The sequence below is a fragment of the Motacilla alba genome, chromosome 5 (assembly GCF_015832195.1).
Source record: "Motacilla alba alba isolate MOTALB_02 chromosome 5, Motacilla_alba_V1.0_pri, whole genome shotgun sequence".
Classification (NCBI taxonomy): Eukaryota; Metazoa; Chordata; class Aves; order Passeriformes; family Motacillidae; genus Motacilla; species Motacilla alba.
This window is the reverse complement of record NC_052020.1, coordinates 19,158,673-19,173,637: the sequence shown is the minus strand read 5'-3', so window position 1 is coordinate 19,173,637 and position 14,965 is coordinate 19,158,673. Positions and strand designations below refer to the sequence as shown.

The 14,965-nt window shown below is 40.2% G+C and overlaps 1 protein-coding gene across 8 annotated transcripts in view; it reads right to left on the bottom strand.

The window, feature by feature from the left end:
• Positions 1-572: 572 nt before the first annotated feature.
• LDLRAD3 (low density lipoprotein receptor class A domain containing 3) overlaps positions 573-14,965 on the bottom strand; it is a 104,621-nt gene continuing 90,228 nt past the window's right edge. For 4 of the 8 annotated variants that reach the window (XM_038138757.1, XM_038138755.1, XM_038138762.1 and 1 more), the window contains exons 5-6: positions 10,093-10,438; positions 3,719-8,504 (exon numbers count right to left, since the gene is read on the bottom strand). In XM_038138757.1, the coding sequence (XP_037994685.1) occupies positions 8,243-8,504; positions 10,093-10,438 (608 nt within the window). In that variant the 3' untranslated portion in view covers positions 3,719-8,242. Of the gene's footprint in view, positions 782-3,718; positions 8,505-10,092; positions 10,439-14,965 lie in introns of those variants that run through there. The other 4 variants (XM_038138758.1, XM_038138759.1, XM_038138756.1 and 1 more) reach the window with 2 other exon arrangements.

The window sequence follows — 14,965 nt, the reverse complement described above, 5'->3', positions numbered from 1 at the left end:
CCAGCATGAAAGGCAGCCAGCTCACACTCTTCTCTCTGTAGTTCCTTGTATCTTTCTGGGCTACCTATAAACTCAGGGTCAAAATGACATTTCTCCCTCCCTCTCCTTTCCCCTGTTCCATAAAGCAGAAAATGTCGGTGCCAGCCACCTGACAAAGTGTTCCTTCAGGGCCTGTGTAGTACCTGTGGCCCTCCCTCCACACACGGTAATTCCAGGGTGCATCTTTAAACCAGCATTATTTACAGCAACCCATTTTCAGTACACTCCCCCAGCTCCCTTCTGGAGTCCACATATTCATTAAGCTACAACCTTCCTTTGTGGAAACCTACAGAAATTCCAAGCTAGGTCTTAACCTAGAGTAGGTATCTTAATCTAGAGCAAAATCCTCCACCATGTGACGAGCTACACAGAATAACTGTTTCAATGAGTCTGCAGAAATAACAGGGCTAACAAATACCTAGAAGAAAATAAGGAATTCAAACATTTGTTCATGTTTTTTTTGATCACTACATGAATTTTCATAAAAAGAAAAAGAACTTAAAACAGTTACCTGCATGTCCAGACTTACCTCTTTTTTTTTTTTCTTCATAAATCTGCAAAAAATCTTCTGTTAAATGGAATGGATTTAAAAGATTTCAGATACATGGATTAGAGAACACTATCCAGTGGTCAGGAAATTGGATCTTGGAAGATGCAGGTTCTGTTACTCCTGAAACTCATTTTGATATCTCTCCCCGTCTCAGCTGTCCCTACTTAAAAAGTGCAAATCTTCCTCCCATCCCTGCAATGGATAAAAAGGGAGAAAGAGTGGTTAGTTGCTTGAGAAACATGATGTAAATAAAGCAGCCAAACAATTTCCATGTAGCTTCCTGAAGAAAGCTGACAATTGGTCTAGAATGATTTTCACATATTTCAGGTATCAGATACTTGAGAGACTAACTCATGCTACCAAACCTGAAACAACCTTTGGTTTTTCCTGTGAGTGCTGCACTTGCAGCTTCACAAAGGGAATTCACAGTGCAGGAATTTCTAACCCTGACCTGCAGCCAGCTCCCAGACTGGCCTTGCTGATGAAGATTTGCTGCATCTCTCAAATTCACAGGTTTGATGCCTTTTTATTTTTTTTTCCCTGTAGAAGCTCAGGTACAATTTTATTTTATATAATTCATGTCTTAACCAGCATATCTAATATGACACCTTGCAAGCGTATATGTAAGCCAGCTCCTCTATTTCTGAAGCAAAGCACTCTCCAAATCCACTTCAGGTAATTCATTGGTTCTGCTAACTCCTCTGCTCTGCACAGATTGCCAAGGGAGAACAATAAATACAGCAACAGATGCATGAAGAATTTTTGCTCTTGACTATGCATCATATTTGAGTAAACAGAAATTAGCAAAAGAGCAGCCAAGTATCAACCATACTTCCTTAGTCTGCAAATTCACTTATTGTGCAGCACTTTAATATTTCTTATCCAGCTACAAGAGCTGGAACACATAAGAAATCTCCAAAGCAGTTATATATATATATATATATACACATATACATTAAACAGCCAACCTTACTGTCCTCCCCCTGCCCCACACCTCAGTGAGATAGTGCTACTTTGGATGCACCACTGGAAAAGAAGCATTTGGAGCATTTTCTGAAATAACTCTGTCACCAACAAATGAGAAGAAAAATCTACTCTGTCAAACACAACATCATACTTCTTCATCACTGTGCCACTACAGGACCTGCATCTGTCAAGGAAATAGCAGGTGTTCCAAATGAATGTAAGAGACTCAAATTCATTTAATCAAAGTGATGCTGCCTGGGCACTCCTGGAGAAGTGAGAGCTTTGGGTGAAGCTGAGCTGTTACTCCCGTTGTTCCTGCACAGGTGAAGGTTATTGTACTTCTGTGTGCTGAAAAATGACAGCAGTTTAAATCTGAAAGGGTTACAGGCTGTGGTATCAAATAATGAGAGATGAAAGGTTGTACCTCAGGGTAACTGATAGGAATTAACCTTAGGTAAGAAGAGACTAGGGAAAAAAAAAAAAGAAAAGCCACCTGTACAGTGGCTGTTGGGAAGCATATAGGAAGTGATGGCCCCAAATCAATTCTAAGTGAATGAGGATCTTCTGCACGGTAATCCAGCATCAAAGCAACTGCACCTACTGAAACACTTTGTCCCCATTTCCACAGAAACCAAAACTGCTCTACCTCTTCTTTTCCAGTGGTCCCTGCAATAAGGAATACTATTGGGATTTTGGGGAGCAGAGAATCATGCTTCAGTTTATCTATTCACAGTAGGTTTGGCAGATAAACAGAAAAGTTAATTCTCTAAGAGTCCAGTACTTTTCCAAAGTGCTTTATGCAATATGCATACCCTCAACTTTGCTTTGAAAAGCAAAGAAGAGCTGTGAATTTCCACATGAAGGTGTCTTTGCTTCAATTAATAACGGCACTTCATTTCGGACTACAGCTCCCCAAACAGTGAAAAGCTGCTTAGTTCTCTCTCCAACAGATGACTGAGGCTGACTGATTAACAGACTACTTGCAAACCAGCAAGAAAAGATGTTGCACTCAGAAATTACTGCTGCCTATTTAATTTTTAAGGTGTAAAAATTAGGATCTTTAAACAAATCAAAGCAGAGAGAATAAAAAAGATTAATTAGGGAGCTTAGCTGGAGACTATGGTATTTATTATCAACATTTCTCAAGCACAGCTTTTGCTGGGTGTGACTGAATGAGTCAGCCCTGAGAGCCCAGTATTCCCTCTCCTGCAGAGAGCCCATTGTGGCAGCCTCAACAGCTCCATCTCCCTTGTGCTGCTGGTGTGAATTCTGGACACACAGCTATTTTGGGGCAGTTTGCCAGCACCAAACAAAGATTTCCATCTAAGAATCTGAGTCAGGGCATGTGATTTAATTAATGAGGATAACAATAAAACTGGCGTGCCTTTGTGAAGTTAGCAAGAGGAAAAGAATCGTGGAAGTGGAATATGTCAAGTTCTGTACACTTACAGAGATTCAATGATTTAGACATAACATTTGAATTAGTTCTCCTTAGTCTGGGAAAATAACTTTATAACATATTGGGGTACTTCTTACAGTAATCCTTTGAGTGGCAGGACTTTGTGGATCTGGATGGTTTCCCTGACAGCGGTGGTGCCTGCATGGGGCATCAGTCAGGGGCAGAGTCCTGACTCAGGACCACAGTCAGACACGCTGCCTGCACAGACCATCCGCACTTGAACCTGGCTCACGCACCCAGCACGTGCATCACAGACCTGGAGATAAACAGGGACAGTGTGCTGGGAAGTGGCAGGCAGAAAGGGGGAGGTAGAGGCTAATGCTGACAGCCCCTGAGCTCTGCTGGTAAATCCATACACAGCAGCCAGCACAGAGCACCAACCGCTGCTGCAGCCTCTAGAGCTGCACAACAAAGCAGACAGAACTGGTTCTGACACCTCATCTTTGACAGCACAAACAGGACTGCAAAACGAGAAATTATAATATTAAGCAATTTTCATTTGTATAAATATGGATCAGTAGATTTTTATACACACAGGTACATGTGATTTCCAATATCACTTCGTTTAAAAAATATTTAAATTTAAAACCCACAAGGAGTTAACAAAACTTAACACGGAATGTAAAAGAAATTGTAAGAAGCCTCATGTAGGAGGCTATGAAACTAGAACAACTCAGACTTTATGAGACAGGGGACATGTCCTCTTGTGAACAGTATTAAAACACCAACTTTATTCAAGAGTACGGAATACATTTTTCAAGATTTCCAGTTTACAAAAGTTTAAGACAAGGCTGGCTTTCAACATATAACCTCTTTTAAAGCATTTAAGTAACGTCTCCGTTTCAAGTTGACAAAACTCTTCAAATCAGAAAGAAAAAAAAGACAAATGAAGGCCACACTCCTGTACCGGGATACATTCAGGCAAAATCCAGCACAGTAATGAAATTCTTCCTGCAGTCCATATTTTAGTCCATTGGTGTAATATAACCTGTGTTAATAAAAAAATACTGCAGATCTAGTAAGAACTGCAAGAAAAGCCCTTGTCTTACAATTTTAGTTCCAGGCATTATATGCAAAGTAGCTTCCAATAAGCAACAGTTAAAAACAGTACTTGTCATTTGATCACCGCATTAAAAACACAGCATTAATTTTTTTCTTCATTTATACAATTTTGAATGTTCATTAAAAATCAGAATCAGTGTCCCTCCATCCTTTTCATCATTAATAGTTTTCCTTATCTACTAAAACCATTTGTCTTTGCTACGATGTCTAAAAGGAAAGAGTACAAGATTAACAAGCTGCAGCATTAATTAAAGTGAGAGTCATCTCTTTCCTCCACTCAGTTTCTAAATCTATCACAAGGGCCCTATTAGCTGTATCAAAGTGAAGTGGCGTAAATAAAACTGATTTGGCTTAAAAGTAGAGGAAGAAGGAATGCAGTTATTTAAAAATTGCAAGGCAGTCAGTGTTTTTGTATATGTCATTGCAGACAAGAGCCAAGAAAATTATTCAAAGGCTCTCTTTTAAAAGCATCAGTGCCAGTTTTCCATTTCCAATACCAGAGAGGTAAATGGCAATTTGCCTTACAAGGAACTTCAGATTACTATCAAGCAGAATCACTAAAGGCTTCATTTTAAATACAGAGCATGCTGATTTCAGCAGAGGTTACAGTTGAAGCTCCTGAATTTTATTTATTTGTTTGTATTTAAATGACCTTTCCAACATGCCTTCATTTACTTCAAGTAATCATTTCTTCAAACTCTTTTGTTCAAATATATTAATAGCTGCACTGAGAACTATTCAATACAGTGGTCACCATTCAGTACAGATGTGGAAACAGAATTTGGCTCTTCAAGAGAACTTCAATTGATTTTACTTTTGTAAGAATAAGTCTTTGAAATAACATTCATTTGTTTAAATATTAAGTAGAAAGGAAAGCTCTTGGATGACTAACATCAAACTAAAAGGTTAAGAACAACTGCAAACAATAGGATGATCAATTCCAATTTTACCTGCTACTGAAAAGAAACGCTACCACGTGGTATTGGATGAACATTTAACTTCAGCCTTACAAGCTGCAGGATTTTCAATGCAATATTTAATTTAATTTAGCACGTTTCCTAAAGATCCCACTGAATAATGCAGCGTAATCCTGTATTAACACACTAGAAGTGATACACCATAAACAATTTCTGTGTGATACTACAGCAATTTCCAAAGAAACCAGCCTAGCAAATCTGCTTTACAAACCAGAAAACTGGAGTAAGATGAGCCACCCCAAGTTTTAGCACACTTTTTTGGAACAAGAAACTGAATTGCTGTAGTCCCTAAAGTTCAGTGGTCCCCATAAGTAACAAGGAAGAGGAAGACAAGATTTGTTGCTTTCTCTGGATCTCTAGACAATGATACATAACACCCAGAAATGCAGGTAACAGCTTTTCCAATTAACATTCAAACAGAAAGGCACAATCTCCTTTTAAGTTGTGTTCTCAAAAACTAGATGATTCCTATACAAAGATAAATACACCCTTAGCTGGAAGGGAAAACATCACACCATTAAGAATATTTTTATGTTTTTTTTTTTTTGGTAAAGTCCAAACGGATTATCTTAATGCAAAAGTTATATGAATATATACATCCTGAAAGAGTATCTTTTTTAATATATATATGTACATATATGACAGTGACTGACACAAGACAGAAGAAACAGGCTATATTCACTCTTTTCCTACTTAGCAATGTGAGACAATGTTTTTCAGATGCCATAGGCACACACACACCCTCTGGTGTCTTAGAATACACATGGTGAAATACAATCCTCTGTGGAAGGTTTGTTTGAGGGGTAGTGGACACAAAGATTTAGTTTCAGTAATACAGCTTTAGGCAACTTTAAAAAGATAGCTAATTACAATGAAACTACTGCAAACTCTTCGATGGTGTGATTTCAAGGCAAATATCAAGTTTATAAAACTGCAACAGAAAACCATTTAGGTTAATTCTGATACAGCATAACACAGCTCTCTTACAGAGGCCAAGCAGAACCTTATGGAAAGGCAGGAGGGACGGCAGGGTCCAGTGATCACAGGAGATGTCCCTGCACCCATCTGTACTATTAACTCATTCACATACCTGAGTCTGATCTGCCTGTAAAATAAAGAATAGCTGTCTGCTCTGTGCAATGACAACAGTCTGCCTATGACCTTGGTCAGTCAGTAATAAAGCTAAATCCTGCTTTGTGCAGGACAGCATAATTACAATGCTTGAGTTCTCAGCAAGGATGAAATCTGAGCCACTCTGGTACATTACTTTCCAAGGAACTAGAAGCATCTTCACCAATGCACTTCACTACAGGCTGCCTAAGCCTGTAATGAAAGCTGCCCTTAATCTGCTTCCAAAGTCAGCCTAGCCCATCAGCATTAGAATTCTCCAGGACTCCCCACCATGTCCTCAGTCCTGGAATAACCTGTGCTTGTAAATCTATCTGGTCCTTGCCTCTTGCATGTTGTGGCAACAGACTCCAAAGCTGGAAATGAAAAAAAACAACCCAAAAAACAACACCTAACCTCTCCCTAAAAATTCAGGTGTATTTATGAGAACTGAGACTGAACTTCAGTTGTTGCCTTACCTACACTCCAAATTCTTTGTTCTGAGCATGTAACCTTTGGGCAAAAGAATCTACCTTACAAAGATGGGGAGGAAGAAAGCAGAAAGTGTGGGCAGTCAGCTTCCTTCACTACCTTCAAAACAGCAAGGTCTGTTTAATGACATTGTTCTTTTTTACATAGAAAGAGTGAGATATGTGAGATGGACAAATATAAATAATTTTTCAAGGCAAATTTCTCCCCAGACAAGAGGAAGACACTGCGCTGTTTTCTGTATACCGAGCACAAGTACAGCACTGCAGTGGCATTTAAATTCACAGCTTCTTCCCTCTTGCCTCTCTAAATACCTTTAACCTCAGAGGTGCTTTCACATAGTGATTCAACAAGGTGCACCGAAACACATTTGACAGGAGAACATTACAAGACTTATGACAGAACAGACATAAATAATTCTGCTGCAGAAGTTAGAATTTCAACCAAATGAATCTGAATAATGCAAGCCCTGTGAAAACCAATGAGTTTATCAAAACCAAAACTTTGACATTAGAGTTCTTGTGGTGTAACAGAACTAAACCCAAATGATACGCTACGCACATACCTACACACAGGTAGGTATCCATGCCTGTTCACACACATGCTGCAGATGGGATGCCAAGCCCACACCTTTCACTGCTTCACCTGCTTTCAGGTATTTTACAAATATAGCAAACCACTCACCAACATTAAAGCTTTCTGTTCTGGGTGTTTGCCTTGCAGCAGTTTTGGAGTTCAAGCTTTTGCTGGAACAATTTGGGTGTTTGTTTTGTTGTTCACTTGTGGGGTTTTTTCAAAAGGGAATAATACATGGAGTAATTTTATGCCACACAGGAAAAGAAGGTCTGCTTTGTTGTTTTGAGAAACTTCAGTGCCTCTGTACTCAGCCTTGACATTTGACAGATAGGCCAACCTTTGCAGTGCTGCTGAGACAACCCATGCAAATTCGGCCTAGATACTGGCATCTGGGGGAAAAAAAACCTTGCTTAGTTAGAGTTTCTGCATCCTCACAAGCTTAAACAGTGAGAATGTTCCAGGCCACGCAGAGATGGGTCAAGCAGGAGATTTTCTGCAATTTGGGCACTGCCAGGGGACTGGCATTGGGCACCACACTTCTAACCAGCATGAGTGCCTCTCATGTGCTTCAGTGACCACCAGTTGGCACCAGATAGTAAGAAGAAACAGCTCCCACATTGAGAGGATGGAAGGCAGTCTGAAAACAAGAGTCCTTCTGGCAGAGCTCTCGTGTGCAACTTCTGTAAATATTATACACACACATATATACATTCATATACAATAAGCAGTCCAATAAATACACCACATCAGTTCTTCTGACAAAGCACTGATGTTTCTCTTTTTGTCTGAACCAGAACTTGCTCACAGAAAGACTGTGGAGAGCTGATGTGACTGTAGATTTAGCTCTCCTTGCTCTAACTTTGATGAGCCCAAAATGCTGAATTCAAATATTAACTCAGTGTGAATTCAAAGCAAGTCAATGTTCAGGCACATGTCCCCCTGAAACCTATTAGCCACAGCAGATTAACCCACACAGACACAGTAAATGCCTTCTGGCCATCCCAACTACTGGAGCAGTTACACTTCTCTTTCAGCAGTGTGGCTGACCAGAGGATCACTCTGATCTACTGTCCTCTCCAGCAGAGTTCTGTGCCCATCCACGCTGCCATGGAACTCCCTCGTCCAGCTATCGGATGTGCCCACAGGACTTTCTGCCACGGGGGTGTCTGTGCTGGCCAAGCTTCCCGACCGAGAGCGGTAAGGAGGAAGGTCTGGCTGATTAGGGGATTCAGATTCAGAACAGTAAGGTGGTGGAGGAAGGTCAAACCAAGGTGGTCTGCTGTAAGACACACAACAGAATTGTGTTACTGAAAACAGTGGGACAGAATATAGTACATGGCATTCCAATGATGAAAAAAACAAACAGTATTTCTTAGCTTTTCAATTATGACACATATCAAGAGATCTCAGACCTGCTCACATTATTCAAGTAATTTCAAAATATCCACACCACTGGGAAACAACATTTCTGGCCAAGGTGCAATATAATAATTACAACCTGTTCAACAATCCACACACTGATTTAGATGGCTATGGACTTCCAACAAAGCTGGTTCAAAGACAGCTGTGCAAGAAGTAAAAAAACTTTTCTGTGTAACATTTACTCCAGAGAAAACACTAAAAGAAGTAACATTAGGTGGTGGATTTACACCTATAGATGATGATGTGAGCAGAAGAAAGTGCCAAGGAAACCTGCACTAAGTGACAGAGATTAATGACTTACAGTCTACAAATAAATAGCAAACTGAATTCTCCACACTGACAAATCACTTTGGCTGTCATGAGATCACACACAAAACAACTGTTAAGTAGGCACAGGCAAGATGAACACTGCATTCAGGAAAACTGTTCTGATAGCAAGCAAGTAAGAGTTGAGCAGATTGGTAACAGGCACTGGGAGCAATTAGCTCCAAAACTGCTGATGGCTTTATCAGCTCAGGTGAGAAGTGATTACAATCTGGACACCTGCTCATTTAATTGTCCTTAATAATGGAAATATATCATTATTATGAAAGTCAACATTAAGACATGGGACCTGCAGCCAAAAGTAGTAGAGAACAGGAATTTACAATTATTCTTAAATCCCACAGTCCATACTGTAAATACCAACAGGGTGATAGTGAACAATCTGAATTGTTAACATTTGTACTATATCCTTTCTAGGTACAGGCGATGTCTGCTTACAAATTTTGTTTGGGAAGACTTTACAGACAGAAGTTAAAATGAAGATTAATTATCTACAAATAAAAGCAGTGCCATAACTATATAACTACAAAAGCATCACATATAAGCCACACCCACACCGAACTTCAAAGCACTTTCAGCTATTTAAATTAGGAAGAGTCCTTTCCATTCCAGAGTTCTGTTCTTTTCTTCTCTTGGTAAAAGATAAAGCGGTGCAGAGCAGAAGAATGATACAATTTCTTTATAAAAGAAACTAAGAATGCTCTCACCTTTACATACTTCTCATAAACTAACAGGGCTGTATTTTTTCAGTGCTATGACAGCTTACCTGGGTTTTTTTGGTGAAACTCCAAATTCAGTTTTCACATTTTGATTCCAGACTGGCACAGGTTATCACTCCTAGGCAAGTGATACATTCTCCTGCCATCCTTAGAATCTTACTACCAATAAGTGCTAAGAGACTTGAGTTTGCCTCAAATCCCTTTTAATACCAGTAAACAAATCTGAGGACCATGAATTTTTCATACACAGAAGGAGCTCAGATTTACTGAAATTTGACCCTGTGCAGGCGACTGAAGCGCAGCACTGGACTTCTGTCAAAAGCAGCAGTAAGTGGGGGGCAGCAGCCCAGATTACCAGCAGAGGGATGCTTTGGGGAGGCCAGAATCAGCTCCTGTACGTACCTTTGGTCAAACACGGCCTCTGAGTAGGATGGTGGGGAGTCCAGCTCCGCTGGCCGGTGGTAGGGCTGGCTGGCCACATACTGGATGCCGTTGTTGACGTTGTAGGTGACGCTGCAGTGGTGCGGGTGGTCAAGGACCACGAGGCGGGACAGCAGCACGGGGTGCTGCAGGCGATGCACCGGCAGCGTCATCAGATTGTTGCGCTTGCGCTGGTGGTGCAGCACCAAGGCGAGGAAGGCCACCACGAGTACGAAAATGACAGAGCTGCCAATGATGGCGTAGGTAATACTCGGGTAGTAAAGCAGCTGATTTTCAGAGGTCACGTAATCTTGGCCGCTCCCTGCCTCTGCAAGACAAAAGGAAAAGGAAGCCTGAGATCGGTTTCAATATAAAGCTGCTTTTGGCCTATGCTGTGTTTTCTGCTAACATGCTGTGTGACAAAACGTTTTCCCTTTTCCTTCAGATTGTGGAAAATGAGCTCATTAAAAGCACATGCATGCAAATTGGAGTTGGTAAAGTATCCCTCAGTCCATCCTCACCCACAGTAGTGCCAGCATGTAAACCAGTAGGGAGAGACAAGCGGAGAAAGAGGAAAATACACACTGTAGTAGGAAGCGTAAGCATTATCATGGGAGTACCTCCCTCACCCCTACCTAACAGTCACAGCTTTTGTTTCCAGAGGGGAGATACCCAGTTCCAAGCCTCTGGAATACCTCAATATTCCACAATACCTCAGCTGCATCTGGCAAAGCTCACTAGAATAAGGGAGGAAGGCGCAACACATTTTGTTTTTGTTTTTTTACTTTATATTCCCCTGACACCATTTAAGCCCCACATCCACAAGGTCATGCAGCCATTAAGCAATATATTTTTGGGTAGGAATTTCTCTTTCTGTGCAGCCTGTAATTCCTTATAGCCTTAAACAGGTTATTCTGACATTCATCTACCTCAAGAAAAATATGAGGCTGAGTAAAAACCAAACCAAACTAAACCATCAGAACCTCTAATCCACACAATTACAAGAGCATGATCCATCCAAATTCTTAATGTCCTACTGCAGAAGGCTGTCACAGTAAGTCTTGGCATGTGTTTTTCCTTTCTTTTCCTTATCAAGCAAAACTGCTTTTTGGTCATTCAGAATTGCAACAGAGCCACTAACATATTTCTCTAACAACAGATAATGAAATATACACTGACTGTGCCTAGCATAATGGAAGACCTTTACTCAAGCACCCATTGTTTTCATCCAAGATGCTTTAGTTATCTCTCTCAATATTATTTTGGTAGTTCACTTCCATGGTTAAACACCAAACCACAATTTCCAGCATCACTAAAACCAGCTTCTGCATTTGTCAGTAAGACAATACAACATAAAATGGCTAATCCTTTCAACATCTCCATTTTAAAGTACAGATACTTTCATAAGAAGAGATGAGATGGAAAAAACAGACTGTAACAGAACAAAGAAAACATGATTTCTTCATTATGAGAGTAGTAAGGCACTGGAAGAGGTTGCTCAGAGAAGCTCTGGATGCCCCATCCCTAAAAGTGTTCAAGGCCAGGCTGGATGGGGCTTTGAGCAACCTGGTCTAGTGAAAGGTTTCCCTCCTCACAGCATTGTGATTATTGGTCTTGCTACCAACTATGGAAACTACCACTCAGATAGAGCTGCTCCACTGATGATGCCACTACAACCACAGATCAGAGCTTTGCAGGCCAGATGCAAGCCAGACTTTTCCTGATACTTAGTGTTAACACCTCAGGGAGGATCTTTGCTAACTTTATTTCCCTGCACAACTGTGCTAGAGAAAGCAGAAATCACTTTTTCCAGTCAACATTTGGTCTCTGGCTCACTCAGCAAAGTGAACCAAGTCTGCATGAGGAATGTAAATGAGAACAGAAGGAAGGAAAGGAATTGACATGCATTAGTAATTTTAATTACAGCTCATCACATATTACTCTGTCTCCTTTAATATACTCTCTAAATTCAACAGCTGAAAAATGAATTCATGTCACGCATCACAGACAAGGGCCAGCACAGGGAATATAATGACAAGCAGATCATTTTTATGCAAGCATGAAGAAGTTTATTTGCAAGGACTGACCCATGGATAAATACTACTACTTGCAGCAAGTGCAAGGAAGGTAAATCTAGTATTACATCCCAGTAAAATACCACAAGACTCTCATTTAACTTGGCTCACTGGTTACAGTGCATTGGCATAAGGCTGAAAACAGGATGCCTTTGCAGACCTGATAAGACCTAATTAGTTACCATGGGGTCATTCTACAGCAGCACAGTCTCTTCTGTGTATAATCTCCATCTTACTAAAAGGGGAGAAAAATGAGAAGTTAATTATCCATCAACTTTTTTTTCCCAAACTTTTAAAGTTTGTTATCCTGTTTAGGATAACATCTTCTAGATCCTACAAGAACCAGTTCTGAAAATCCAAACAAGTTAACTAGACTGCTGAAGAAAACCTGCTTTGTCAAAAGTCAGATGGGATCTGATGACCAGCTTCAGAACAGTGTAAAACTAAACATCTCTAATCTGGTTTTACAGTCCTTTTCATTCAACAACCACAGACATATTTTGCAGATATTTAGGATAACTTTGCAGCTAACACGCTGTTTCGGAGATTTGGGATTACTGTGGCTAATGAAACATCATTTATTTACCAGTAACTCTATTCATTTTGGCTGTTTCTCATATTCCCATTTAGTTCACTGTCTTTCTGAAACCCGGAGCAATCTAAGGGCATGCTTACAGATCTGTGTAGAGGTCTCTGAACCAGAAGCAGAGCTATTAGGGTGCTGTTTTGAACAGTGCTGTCTGGTGCAACCTTTGAACCAGCTAACACAGCAATATTGCATTCGGGATTGGAATTAGCATCTCCATCAGTTCAGCTAATTCTCGCCCATGTGCCTCCAATATGAAGCAGCACAGAGGAGTACATATATATCCTGTGAAGAGGAAAGAATCTGGTTCCTTTGTCAAGTGTTCTTTCTTGTATGCCAGGCAGAGTTGAGGATTTGCATAGAGACACCCTCCCCACATGAAAAATCCAGCTCTCTAAATATACGTAGTCTTTATACCTGTCCAGGAACAGACTACCTGAGATAGAGTTCTAACTAGGACGCTTCAGCTACCATTGAAACTAAGTCTTCTTTCACCACAAAAACATCAGTGGGTTTTCTGGGCCAAGAAGACCATCTTAAGGTCTCAGCAATCCATGCTCACAAGTGAAGTCCAGTCTCTTTGGCTGTGATATATTTTATTCCACAAAAGAGCAACCTGTACCTAATCTCTCTTTTCTAGCAAGGCCAGTAAATCCAAGCCTGCAAGAGATGAAAGTAACATTACCTGAGCCTATCAACACTGCTTGGCTTGCAGTCCTAGAGAGGTCAACTGCACTTAATGGTCTTCCAAAGTAACACTTTGACAAGAAATTTGCTCTCTGGCACAGCTAAAACAAAACATAGTAGAGAACTATGAGACATTTTTGCATACAGGAGACTTCTACATCAAGTTTTTGCTTTGTCTCCCTATATACCTGATCATGTTGAAATAATTAACTTTTTATAATTCCTTGATAACATTCTGATTTTTTGTAGAGCCTGGTGAATATTCAGAGGTATGGAAGGGAATGAGGGGCACTGAGCTGAGACTGCCTGATGAACTTTTATCCATTTTGCACTCGATATAAAAGGGAGAAGGTGAGATATAGAGAACACCTGAAAACTGTCTTTAGGACATGCACGACTACTTAAGGAAACAAAATCCATGACTCTTTAGCTCTGCTCTAATAACTTTCAGCAAATGTTTACACATCACAGAAGTCATTTAACTGAATTTCTTGGTAATTCAGTTATCGTCTCCCAGGAGAAGCAGGCATTATCCAGGTAGGTTTAAAAAGCTCTGTCTGCTCTGCTACTAAGTGCAAATGCATGAAAAAGAGTGAGTGGGCCAACAAATTTCATTTAAATTCATTAATTATTTACTATTTTGTGCCTTTTTTTTCCCGTTAAGAAGGTCAGTTTTCTATCATGCCACATATAAACAGTTTATCAATGACACATGCCTATTAAACCCCAGTATCTGGGAAATGCTGAATTCACAGATTAGAGATTTTTGGAGTGTAAAAAGCCTTGTGAATAATTTAGGAAAATACTGATAAAGGAAACATAGCAGGTTGTGCTTAGAGCTCTATTTTATTGACTGCGAGCAAATTTGCTGTCTCAAAGTTTAAAAAAAGATCTGAGAGTAACTGCATTAAGTCTGCCAGACATAGGGATGAGAAGCTATTATTTTATCTTTCACAATCCTCTGCTCAAGCCTGGCTTTTCACAGTTCATTGGAGAAAAAGCTTTTGAAATACATAATCTGAGCAGACATCTGTAGCCTTAATGAGCACGAGTCACGGTCCATCTCCAACAAAGATGCTACTGTAACAACACATTTAAATTCCAACTGGTTAAAGTGCAGAGCTGCAGCTTGGAAGGTTAAAGACAACAAAACTCAAATGCAGACAGGCAGAGCCTCTGCACATTATTTACTTTCTGTGTGTGGAGCTCTTAGGGCATCCAGCTAAGTCTCCCGAAACTCTTATAAAATTTTTCATCCTTGATGATTTTATGTGCCACTAAAACAAGTCTTTCATAGATTTTTGTGCACTGAACTCTCAGAATGTTCTTTATTCTAGTGATGTTTTTCTAACTGACTTATCTTTTTCCCCTATTGCCCTTCTCAGTGTTACAAACAAGATCTCTCTCAGACAACACAGCACCTTGACCTCATGAAGCCTCCTGCTAGGTTACCACAGTTCCCCTCCTGAACAGCTTCACAGTTCCCATAGACACCAGAGACAAGGAT